Raw genomic sequence first — 13,253 nt, 5'->3', positions numbered from 1 at the left:
AGTGAGTAAACTTCGTGTCTGGTTAAATGCTGTTTTTTACTCATCACTGTGTTCCCAAGCCCTCACACATTGCCTGGCCCTTAGTAATTGCTCAAGAAGTGTTGGGTAAATTAAATTAAGTGATGCATTTTACTTCATTGTCATCAGCCAGTGGTGTTTTATTTAAAATCCAAAATACATGTGTTTAACTATTTAAAATTCGTAAGTTATCCTAGAGAATTTAGTATCCTAACCATGCATTGCTCACCTCCTCCCTTCCAAGTTCCTTTTAACTTAAACTGTTTTGTTCTTGCAGTTTCTGCAAGTTGAGAAGTCAGTGTGATAGAGATGCATTAATGCAAGCAGGATTTGCCTAGACATCAATAAACTTGAAAGGCTCCCAGTGGGCCACTTGCAGTGTCAATAAAGGCTCATAATTACTTGCTCCTTTGAGCATTTTAGATCCAACCCCCTAGTTCACTCTGCTGTGAATAGAGGCTCCAGAGCTGAGAGGTTCTTAACTTCCTAAACCTTAGGCGAAGCATGTCAAACATTGGCAGGGACCTCGGGTTTTTTTTTTTGTTTGTTTGTTTTTTTGTGTGGTTTTTTTTTTTTTTTTTTTTTTTTTTTTTTTTTTTTTTTTTAGCAATGGAGCTGGCTGTTATCCTTATTTTAAGTTCTCAGGGGAGTAATAACTGAGAACTCCCTTCTTGCTTCTTGCCCCCCTCCACTGGAGGATTGGTGGTGGGCCTCACAGTTTCCCAGACTTATGTGGATGTAAACCCCAGGGGCCAAGATCGGATGATGACATCTGAAACCAGTGCTCAATCTGAAGGAAAAAGGCATTTCTTTGAGAAGTTGTGGGTGGGGTGGAGAGAAGGACTTGGGACCAGCGTCTGTACGTGGGGGAACTCCTGGCTTCCAGGCACTGTCTCATGCTAAGGGTGCCTCTGGGATTCATAGCCACAGCTTCCTGGTGGAGAGCCAAACCAAGGCTGGGCACAATCAAAGCATCAAGCTTCTCTCTGGGTGAGGGAAGGGACCAAGGGACCCTGGAGAAGTACTTAGACTAAAGAATGGAACCCAGGACTGGAAAAAGGCCCCTGCCACATAATACAATAGAAGTGAGGAAACAATAGGAAAAAAGAAAGGGTGAAAATGAGAGGACAAATACCTATCATTGAGACTTTTATAGAAGAGCATGTCCTTTCCTTCTTTCCCTCCCTCCTTCTTTCCTTCCTTCCCTCCTTTCTTCTTTTCTATTTTTTTTTTTCGTGTGTGTGGGTGTATTTGCATAAAAAGAAGGGCCTTGGTGACTGCTTTTACTGAGAATCTTGTTTCTCCTCAGTGAAGTGTAAGTGGGATTGGAGTTTCCTTGACTTCAGCGTGAGTAGTTTCCAAATGGTAATGAGAGTAACATAAATATCCATAAAGTGCCTAATGACACTTCTGTCATCACTTGTTACCTACAGGATTCTGAGTCCGGGTTGTCATCCACCACTCACCCTGAGTGGGTGATAGGCTAATCGATTCATGCGTGTACTTGTGCTTTGGAGCTCTGCATGGATGGTACAACGCCCTCTTCGCCCTCCTTCTGATTCACTCTACTTGGAATGGCTTGTGGATAAGTGTGCGCCCGCGCACGTGCATGTTTAGCAAAGGCGTTTGGAAGAAGCGACCCTTCTAGTTACGCATCTCCAGCTCAATCTGAAGAATTGCTCCACCAAGAAACGTCCCTAATCTGCCCGCAGCACAAGTGCCTTCTTCAAGCTGATGGGGACAGACTGTCTCGGCGCTTCTCTGTCCCTGGAGCTGGCGCTTTGGTGTTCTGGGAGAGCTGCCTGACTTCCTCCTGAAATGCTGAGCTTTCCCCGGGGTATTGGGGTGCTGGTTCCTGTGAGTGAGTGAGTGAGTGAGTGAGTGAGTGAGTGAGTACACGGCTGTGAGCTTGTAGGCTTCCTCTGTTCTCGGAGCCAGCAACATTACTCTCTCAGCAGCCCCGAGCTATATGCGAGGCAACAGCAGCAGCCCCCGCCTCCCCAGTCCGGTGATTGGCTGGGTTTGCTCATCATTTCCCTGCTAAGAAAAGGGAAGGACCAGTGACGCCCCCAAACCAGCTGCAGAAGCGGCCGACACCTCCAATGCACAAGGTGTCGTGTCTTTAAAGAAATCTGAGCCCTAGGGAGGCGGCGCGGAGCAACCCCGCAGGGCTGGCGCGAACTGGGAGGGAGAGCGCTGGGCAGCGCTGGAGCAGCAACGGGAGCTCTGCCACAGAGGACCCTCGAGACCTGCTCCTGAGATCCCGGCTCCACGCTCTCCTCGCATTTTACGGATTCCGCTCCCCCTCCCCATCCCCCGAGACGATATCTCCCAAAACGGAGCTTTTATATCCAGAGAAGGTGCCGGTGCTGGGACAACCAGGACTTTCCCGGGCACCCAAGATGCGCTCCATTAGGAAGAGGTGGACGATCTGCACGATAAGTCTGCTCCTGATCTTTTATAAGACAAAAGAAATAGCAAGAACTGAGGAGCACCAGGAGACGCAACTCATTGGGTAAATGCAAAGCTTAATTTCAGAATATTACAAAAAGTCAAGTCATAAATGATATGCGAATATAGACGATAGAATGAGGTTTGGGATAGTATGTGTGTTCCTATAAGCTGGTGTGTGTTTAGTCTCATGAATTAAATAACAAAGGCAGTTGTTGAGGCGTGTTCCCAATAAGAGTTCAACTTGTCCCTGTGCGGTGGTCTTGACAGTTGTGTCGGCGCCGGGGCTCGCACGCCAAAGGGGGAAGTCACTGCAGAAGTGTCAACAAAGAACGTGTGCCCTTGTCCTTTTCATCCGTGGGCAGAACTCAAGTGAGATATCTTTATTCACCATCTGGTTGCCCTTCCTTCTGTCTCTACCCTATCACTCTAGGAAATGCTAGAGAAAACTGGCTTTCTAAAAGGCTAAAGTTAAAGCCCGGAAAACAGGAAACGAGTCCCCACTGTTTCTTTACTCTTCTTCGGCGTTGGGTAGATCTGTGTGTCTTAGTTTGAATCAGAAACTCCAGCACAACCAAGGATACTTCCTTATTTGCTCTTTCGTGGGTGAAACGCATGGGCGTCATGGTTACAGTTTTGGAAACTGGGTACTGTAGCTTCACATAGACTATATTTCTGCCTTTTAAATTTTTTCTTTTTTTTCTTTTTTCTTTTTTTTTTTTTCTTTTCAGTTTTTCTAGATGAGTTCAGAATCTATCCCCACCCTAGCAAGTTCTCTAAATATCACACTTCCTTCCTCCCTCCCCCTGGCCTCTGTGTCTTTGAAGTTTACGCAGGAGGTGGCTGCAACTTTGTGTTGCTTACATAGCTTGGAAGCGTTTTCTGAGGATGTGAACCTGGTTGTCAACTGTGTTCAAAGTCCTGTTTCGGAAATCCTCCCTCATCCAGAGGCTTCCGCTCTCGGAAACTCCTCACTGCCAGAGATGCCCGCTTGGTTTTTATTTTCCTTGACATTTATTAAGCGAAGATAGAATTCTCTCTCTCTCTCTCTCTCTCTCTCTCTCTCTCTCTCTCTCTCTCTCTCTCTCTCTCTCTCCACGCGTGTGCATGTGGCATAGGACTGCTAAAATGTGCACACACAGGAACTTCATGCACTCCATTTCTTAATATACCTCGCTCCTCCCTAAGTAATGAGCATTTAAGTAACAGGCAGTCTTAATCCTTACAGAAGGAATTGCTATTTGATAGAAAAGGAAGATAGCCAGAAGTACAGTAGAAAGGAATTGGAAGAGAATGAAAAACCTAATAAGGAATGGGCTAGATGGTCGTTATGTATCAACAAATCTATAAATGGTCTATTCTGGGGGGTGGGGAGCCCAACTGTACGACGAGTTCCTTTACACAGGGTTGCAAATGCAGTCTAGTTCAATTGTCAGAAAGAAGGCTGTTGGGTGGGGGCGTGGGCATCCCCGGCAGACCTGTCTGTGCTTCCCTGGCAGACAAAGGGGTCTGTGGGAAGGTGATGATCAGCGCGTGGGGGAGAGGCGTAGGCTGGGGCGTGGGGGTCGAGGCTCTTTGTTCCCTTCCGGCTGGTGGGCTCCGAACACAATCTTGAGCCCAGACAAAGCGACCGAGCTTCGCCAGGACTCTGAGGGTTCGGGCCCGTGGTTCGAGACCCTGGAGAGCAGGAGTGGGCGGAACGAGAGAGGCTAGGGGAGGCGACACATGCCGCCAAGGCGCTCTCTCTGGGCCTCCCTAACCACCCGCAGGAAGGAGGCGCTCACGGCAAGTCCCTCTGGGGTAAAATAACAGACCTGGGACGCTCCATGTTTCAGGGGCGACATTCCTCCTGTGGCCCTTTCCTGGACGCCCCAGTCAGTAGGCGCTGCCCAGAGGGCAAGGGAAGAGGGGGCGGCGCAGGTATGGGCGCGGTGGTTGGGCTGGCCCGGCCGGGTTTCGCTCGCACTCTTTTCCGGCTGAGCTATGGGTTCTTCCCCGCTCGCCTGAGAAAGCCTGGGGTGGGCGCCTGAGTTAATCACCGGGGAGCGAGGTGCGCGTGGGGTCTACCCCTCCTGCCGAGAGCTGTTGGCGAAGGCGGAAGAATGAGTGAGGAGACCAGAGAAGGCTTTATCGTAGGAATCAGAACCCCTTTCTCTCTATATATATCTTTCCTGCTCACCCAGCAGCCGGGCTCCTCCTCCTTAATTAAAGCCCACAATTACAGGTGTGAGTGGGGCCAGGCAGAGAGCCTGCTGCGGGCGTCGCGCTTATACTGTGCCCCGCAGTGTCCCGGCAGCTGCGGCCGCCACTGACCGTGCAATTGGCGCTGCCAGGAGCAATGCAAGGACGGCGGGTCTCCCTGAGCACTCTTGCCGTTTTTCATCAGGATAAACCGTTTAACGGAAAAGCTTGTGATGATTGTTCATGATTTCGTTTCAACTCCCAAATAGTCCTTCTGGTGGAGGAGTTGACTCATCAAACGATCGTCTCATTGACTCTCTACCTAAGCCACGTGGAAGGGGCTAATTTTGAGATGGGGAAACTAGAGTGGAGATTTGGCCACAGGGCCCAGGCCAATATTCGAAAGTGACATAAAAGAGGTAGTCTTTGACCTTTGGGGAGCATCGCATGCCTTGTGTGCGAGTGGGCAGTCCATTCAGTTAAGAGCCTTCCATAGTCCTCTTATTTTAGAACATACCCCTACGTTCATATTTAGCTTCCCTGCTACCATTTTGCAATAGGCAGACAGTTTCTCTGTCCATTAACTTTCTCCCTCCCTTAACTGAAAGTCCATCTAGAGTCAGTGCAGTATTACTCTTAGGCACAATGTTGAGCAGTCATTCCAGGCACAAGGAAAAAGAATAGCACAACTTTCCTACCAACCATCCACATTCTCATATGTCCACAGGAATACTAGTGGTGTGTTTCTTTATAAGGGACTCTCTGAGAATAGGTCAAGTAATTATTGGACATTTCTAACTGATATTTCCTTCCATGCAAACCTATTCACTGCCTGGCATAATGACTCCTTAATAAAGTTGAACTCAAAGAACATTGGGGGTATGAAGTGGTCTATTCTTGACTGACATTTTTTCTTTGTAGGGAAAAATGGCACTTGCCTCATAATTGGCCCATGATGTCACTGGCTCTGTGTGCTCTTCGGGTATAACTGGAAATGTGTTAACTTAAGGGTCCTACAGATAAAAATATGAGGGTATGCTCATTTAATGAGATAATGCATTTGAGAGTGTAACATAAACTTCAATAACATACAAATATTTGTTCTGATTGTCAGTCATTAAAATTTGCCATATACCGTTTGTCTGGTTGACCACAAATGAGACTTTAATTTACTTTTCTTATCATCTAGAGATCTTTTTTAATTTGTGTACCTTAGTTTGTCTTACCAGCATTAGTTCTGAAACTTATGACAGAATTGACAGTGGAGATAAGCATTCATACTTAGAGTATTACTTACCATTGTGAGTAAAGTTTCTTCTAGTTTGTTTTAGGGTAGAACACACTTGTAAAACAGGAAACCAAGAATCTGCACTTTACTTCATATGTTATATTTGAAATTCTGCTAGAAACTATAAAGCAGTAAGGTAAGGTAGCACATCTCTCATCTTTATTTTTAGTTGTTTGACACTTAGGCAATGAAAACACAAAACTGTCTCCTGTTTGTTTTCATGCTTAGTTGGATACAAGTTCTTTTCGTTTACATGACTTTCGTTTTATATTCAGGAGGAAATTTAACCTAGTCCAAAGGAAACACATTCATTTCCAGACCAAGTAATGAAAACTTTTCAGTGGGGTTGAATGAAGGGCTTCTGGGCCCTAATTTCATGGAATAAAATCAATCATATTTGTTATGTACTGCAAAATTAATAGAATAAATTGTAGTGATGCCTGACAACTCATATTTCAAATAGAAAAATATTTGTAACTATTAGTAACATAACTAATGATTAGTTTCTGTCACTAGTATTGCATAGATGGGCATCTAAGTGGGTTTTCCTTATCTCCATATAAGCAGGAATACTTTATAATATATATTGCTTTATGCTGCATTATTTCCTTGATGTGTTTTACATTTTTTCCTTTAGAAGTACATATTGAGTCTTTCTGTAAATAGCCCTATGCAAGAAATGTTTTCAGTGCAGCTGTTTATCCATCACTTCCAATCTGGAATGGAAAACTAGTAGGGTGTGGCAACATCCTTCATGCTTTGCATTCAAGGGAAGGGAAAGCCTTTTCTAAGACAGGATACTATGAAGATCACAAGTGCAAAGTTCCTTGGGACCCATTTAACTTAATACAAAGAAATTTGCTCCAGAGCCTCAGATCGCACTAAGCCTCGCCTTCTCACACAGGAATTGCACTGACTTCAACAAGTGTGACTAGTTGTAGCTGTTTTCATTCCAAGTCCTTTCCAGTGATAAGAGTCTGAAATTTTGGCTTATCACTAGTTAAATGAAAGCAATTCAAAGAGCAGAGTTATATAGCAGCATTTCATTTATATAAAACTGATTAAAACTTTTAAACCATATATTTTTTAAAAATCTTAGAGGTTCTGAAATGGCTCCATAGATAGGTATATCATAACAATCATTCTGCCATATAAAAATGTATCTGTATCTACATCAGGAAAGCAGTCTTCTAGAGGTATTTAAAAATGCCAGCCCCTGTATATTTGTACTTCTCCTATAAAAAATTATTGATGGTAGAAGTAATTATTATAATTATCGCAATCTGTGCTTAGAAAGAGATGATATTGACAGGCCAGTTATTAAAAAGATGACGACTGGAACGACCCCTACCCCTAGAAATGGTGAGTTTGTGCCATACTCTTAAAGGTATATCTCCAAAAGTGTGAAGGTTAACATCTGTGTATATCCACATTTTCATTCATATGTAGTTATTATCATTAGACATGTAATATAAAAATTAACTTCTGGGCCACTGAGTAGTAAATTGCTCCCCATGTTTCCTTGCATCCTAAATGACCTCTATAAAATTATTACTATTAGCCATGCATAGGCATACAAATGTACCATTTTCATCAGTAGGGTAGAATAAATATTAATTTTTACAGAGTTCTAAATTTCACAAGGAGTAGTTGCATATGATGCTTTGAGTTGCTTCAAATTGGAACTACATGTTTAAAAAAGAATGCAGACCAAAATTCCACACTATAAGTCTCCAATTACAGAATTCATCTAACAGCTGTTTCACAAGCAGTGTTTCCATTGATAGTAGGAGAGGATTGCCTATATAATAAACACAGATTTAGACTTTGTGACTGAGCAAATCATCATGTTACTTTTTAATTATGTTTTTGAGATTCTAGAACATTAAAAGTTCACATGTAAAGAAATAAATGCATTGACAGGGCTATGCCATAAACAGGTGGCTTTTCAATTCTCTGATGCTAGGTTTATATTTATAAAGTACCAAGAAAATAGTCTATTGAACAATGATCTGGTTCAGCTATAGATGTTCTAATGGCATGAGTACTATCATAGGTATCTGTCACCATCACTGTTATTCCAGTATCCCTGCTACTGCCATGACACACTCTGTATTTGCCTGACACTATTGAATGGAGGGAGTAGCACAGTCAATTCTTTTGATATAAAAGAAAATACCAATAATAATGGCTACTCCCCACTACAGTTTTTGTCTCCCTCTCTCCCTCTACCAATTATCAGGAAAGTGTCTCTTGTTGTGGTGTTTTGAGACTCAATATAACTTTAGAAATTAGCACTTCAATAGTGTTTCACATACAGGGTCCCACTCAGTACTCACAAATTCATTGCAGATTAGATAATGTTACTACAATTTCAAAGGTAAGCTAAATCCTCAGTGGTCTAGAAAGAGAATATTGTCCAAGGTTATATAGGCTGGCAAGTGATAGAATCACCAACATGTCCAGTTCACCTGATATTCCAGGGTCTTCTTATTCCTAAACAAAAGGCCTTTCCATTATGTCTATATGCCTTCTGTGGAAATAAAGTTACAATCTTGGCAGTCACAATTAGACAGATGCAGAAGGACTGGCCAAACATCCTGTCTCTATTGTCTAAACACAGCAGGAAGGGATGGGCTAAAGGGGACCAGAACTTGGATGATAATTATTTTCTTTAAATACCACAGTCCTTTTCTTTCTTTCTTTTTATTTTTTTCCAGAATTCTTTTTTTCCCCCATGTAGGTAACATTGGTTTATGTTGGTTTACCATGGTTTATAGTGGTTTATAACATTATATAAGTTTCAGGTGTACAACATTGTAATTTAATACCTGTGTACACTACAGGATGCTCAACACCAAAGGTCTCGTTTCCATCTGTAACTATACAGTTTACCCCTTTTACTCATTGCACCTATCATCCTTTCCCCCTCTGGTACCACCAATCCCTTGTCTGCATCTATTAATTTGTTTTTATTTTCTGTTTGTTCATTTGGATTTTTTTTAGTCCACATATGAATAAAATCATATGGTATATGTTTTTCTCCATCTAACTTGTTTCACTTAGCATAATACCTTCAGAGTTCATCCATGTTGTTGCAAATGGCGATGTTTCATCTTTTTATAGCTTGGTAGGATTCCATTGTGTGTGTGCAGGTGTGTGTGTGTGTGTGTGTGTGTGTGTGTGTACCACATCTTCATCCATTCATCCGTCCATAGACACTTGGGTTGTTTTCATATCTTATCAATTTTAAATAATGCTGCTATGAACATCGGGGTGCATGTCTTTTCTAATAACTGTTTTCATATTCTTTGGATAAATACCCAGAAGTGGAATAGCTAGACCATATGGTAGTTCTAGTCTTAATTTTTTGAGGAACTGCCATACTGTTTTCCATAGTGGCTACCCTAATTTACAATACCAACAGTGCACAGTGGTTCCCTTTTCACCACATCCTCTCCAACACTTGTTATTGGTCATTTTTTTAAATTATAACCAGATGTGAGCTGATATTGTGATTCTGATTTGCATTTCCCTAATAATTAGTCATGTTGAACATCTTTCAATGTACCTGTTGACCATCTGTATGTCTTCTTTGGAAAAATGTCTATTCAGATGCTCTGCTCATTTTTTAATTGTTTTTGTTGTTGTTGAGTTATATGAGTTCTTTACATATTTTGGATAGTAGCCCTTTATTGGATTTGCAAGTATCTTTTCCCATTTGGTAGGTGGTTTCCTTTGCTGTCAAAGGCCTTTTATTTATATGAAAATGGTTTTATTTAAAAAAGAATAAATGTAATGATTATCCTGGTAAAGTTATATTCACTTTATCTTTATAATACCTTTTATCATGCTCATATCATGCCTCTTCTTCTAGCATGTAGAAAAAGTTATATCTACAATTTATCACCACGAATCTAAATCAAATTACATATTATAGAACTTAGACAAAATTCTTCTTACTTTCACAAAGATGGCATTTTTACTTTGTTTCAGAGATGGTGAACTGTGTTTGAGTCGATCACTTGTCAATAGTTCTGATAAAATCATTCGAAAGGCTGGCTCTTCAATCTTCCAGCATTCTGTAGAAGGTTGGAAAATCAATTCCTCTTTGGTCCTGGAGATAAGGTGAGTTTCTTTAATAAAACAGTATACATTTCACATCGTGTTCTTGAATATGTTGGGCTTGGCGAACTTATATTGAATGCTTGATTTATAGTTTAACTATGAATATTTTAATAAAAGAATGAATCAGCTCTACTTATTGTTATTCACTGAAGAATATGAAACCATAAAACTGAAATCACGCAGTCTGAAATTTAAGGATGAATATCTGAGTCTTTATACCAATGGAATGAGATATTCAAGAGAGTACTAATATTTAACATACTGTTCTTCACTCAATTTCTCAGGACAGACATATATTTTGAGAATTATTTTTAACTTCCCTATTAAGTTTTCATACTGATCTTGTCTTTTCTCGCACTAGATGAAAACAGAGCCTATTCAACTCCCATTTTTCTGACAATTATAAATACATTTGACTTACTCTATCTATGGGTATTTTTATGTGAGCTCCTGTAATAAGAGTCTCAATAATCATGTCCTAAACAGGTAAAAATCAGAAAATACACTTTCTAGAGTACTGGTTTATTCTTTGTAGGAATTTGGCATTTTAGCTGAAATAAGCTAAATCAAAGTTGAAATCAAAGTTGTTGCCTATATGTATCCATTATGTCTTATTTTCTTCAATTATACTCCTATTACTAGTAAGAAAGGTAGGACCAGACTTCCCTAATTATAGAGGAAGCAAGCAGATAATTTATCTTCTATAGTTACAATGCTGTGTTGCTTGGTATGTTTAATCGGAACATTTTGGTAAATCAGAACTATTTAAAAGTTCAAGAGAATAACCATCCTTTACATAGTAAAATCACTGCGTTTTTCTAGTATTGGCAAAATGCTAATTATTCAATGATTGGATATTAACTTAGATTTTTCAAGAGCAGTTAGCGGTTTAGAGGGTAAACTGCTGATCTGTTTAGGTTACTACTCACTTTTTGGATCATACCTATATATAATGTAATTACCAAGAACTTGAAGGAAGAATCTAACACCTTCATCTTTAGATATGCATAGCACTTCATAGAATTCATTGTAGCAAAGGCACCCCCTACATATTGAAATATACTTGCCATCTGTATGTCCTCTTTGGAGAAATGTCTCTTCAGGTCCTCTGCCCATTTTTCAATTGGGTTGTTTGCTTTTTGTTGTTGAGTTGCATGAGTTCCTTGTATATTTTGGATACTAGCCCCTTATCGGAGACACTGTTTGCAAAAGTCTTCTTCCGTTTAGTTGGTTTTCTCTTTATATTGTCAATGGTTTCTTTTGCTGTGCAGAAGCTTTTAAGTTTGATATAGTCCCACTCATTGATAGACATATGAAAAAATGCTCAACATCACTAATCACCAGAGAAATGCAAATAAAAACCACAGTAAGATATCACCTCACTCCAGTTAGAAAGGCTGTCATCAATAAGACAAATAGTAACAAGTATTGGAGAGGCTGTGGAGAAAAAGGAACCCTCATACACTGTTGGTGGGAAGGCAGATTGGTGCAGCTGCTATGGAAGGCCGTGTGGAGGCTCCTCAAAAAATTACAAATAGAATTACCATATGACCCAGCAATCCCTCTTCTGGGTATCTACCCCAAAAATCTGAAAACATTTATCCCTAAAGACACGTGTGCTCCAATGTTCATTGCAGCTTTATTTACGGTGGCCAAGACATGGAAACAACCAAAATGTGCTTCGATAGATGAATGGATAAAGAAGTTGTTGTATATATACACAATGGAATACTATTTGGTGGTAAGAAATGATGAAATGGGAGCATTTGTGACAACATGGATGGATCTTGAGATTATAATGCTAAGCGAAATAACTCAGACAGAAAAAGCAGAGAACCGTATGATTTCACTGATATGTGGTATATAAACCAAAAACAAGAAAAAAACTAGACAAACAAATGAGAAACAAAAACTCATAGACACAGACAATAGTTTAGTGGTTACCAGAGGGTAAGGGGGGGGGGGTGGTAGATGAGGGTAAAGGGGATCAAATATGTGGTGATGGAAGGAGAACTGACTCTGGGTGGTGAACACACAATGGGATTTATAGATGATGTGATACAGAATTGTACACCTGAAATCTATGTAACTTTACTAACAATTGTCACCCCAATAAACTTTAATTTAAAAAAATATATACTTGAAAGACTATCTGGAAATTAAAGAGATGGGTCAGGGAAATGCAGGGTTAGTTAGACCACATTATTTTAAAGCTTTGGAAGTGACTGGAAAGGGAAACAGGAATCAAATCAGGGCAGTGACAAGTAGTGTTATGTTTGATTGCTTTTAATTTAGGTGGAACACTATATTTTTGTAGGTGGAGTACAAGAATGCAAAGCTGAGTCTGACGACTGTGTTCATAAATTGTATCTTTGGGGTAGAATATGGTTAGCAAGCAAGAGTTTTTTTCAACTGTATGGGAACAAAAACTTAACACCAATGTTAAAAATTAGGAGATTCCTTATAAAAGTATAGATTTTCATATACTCTTGAGAAACTCAAAACTTTGACATTTTGCATCTGTATTTCCCATAAGAACTAGTTGGTTGAAGCCAACACTAGCCAAGGTCTCTCTAGTTTGCCATGTTTGGTATTTGTGAGATATTCAAGCTAACCATTGACCCAAACAGTTTACTATTGCAACTTTATGAATTAATGAAGTTTTCATTCATATCTTTGAGGGTGATCTGTTTTCAATTAGAACAGATGATAATAGTTGTGAAATGTTAGTCTTCTTTTCATATGGTTGTCATTAACAGATAAAGAAGTAAACAGTAAAACAGTGAGCAAATATTGAATAATACATACAAAGTTGTCACTTCCTTACAAGGAAATAATAATTTGTAAAACCATTATTGCACAATATGCAAACAGTTCATTAAAATTATAATTGCCTATAGCAGTAGTGACTAGTGAGTATTAATCAGTTTGACACCTGTAATGAAAAAATTAGAACACAAAAATGTCTGATTATTAGCTTAGCTATCGTTTTTCTTAAGTCATACTTGAAGCTAATTGTACTTTGGATTTTTTATTTTTTATTTCCCCATATTAATAACATTTATAAAGAACCATAGTACTTTGTCTGTGAGTGGGTGTGGGCATATCTTACAAGTGTTTTCAAAATTGTTCTTTGAAGTTTTTGATCAAGACATTACAACTAATCATTTTTGATCTCACATGATGG

General features: G+C 40.1%; 1 protein-coding gene across 1 annotated transcript in view; it reads left to right on the top strand.

The window, feature by feature from the left end:
- The first annotated feature begins 2,098 nt into the window (after positions 1-2,098).
- Positions 2,099-13,253, top strand: part of ST8SIA4 (ST8 alpha-N-acetyl-neuraminide alpha-2,8-sialyltransferase 4) — an 81,218-nt gene continuing 70,063 nt past the window's right edge. The window contains exons 1-2 of the mRNA XM_019727928.3: positions 2,099-2,533; positions 9,935-10,066. Coding sequence (XP_019583487.1) covers positions 2,421-2,533; positions 9,935-10,066 — 245 coding nt within the window. The 5' untranslated portion in view covers positions 2,099-2,420. The remainder of the gene's footprint in view (positions 2,534-9,934; positions 10,067-13,253) is intronic.

The sequence above is a fragment of the Rhinolophus sinicus genome, chromosome 3 (assembly GCF_057876585.1).
Source record: "Rhinolophus sinicus isolate RSI-liver-muscle chromosome 3, RSI-T2T, whole genome shotgun sequence".
In the NCBI taxonomy this organism is placed as follows: domain Eukaryota; kingdom Metazoa; phylum Chordata; class Mammalia; order Chiroptera; family Rhinolophidae; genus Rhinolophus; species Rhinolophus sinicus.
This window is presented reverse-complemented; position numbering and strand designations above follow the sequence as displayed.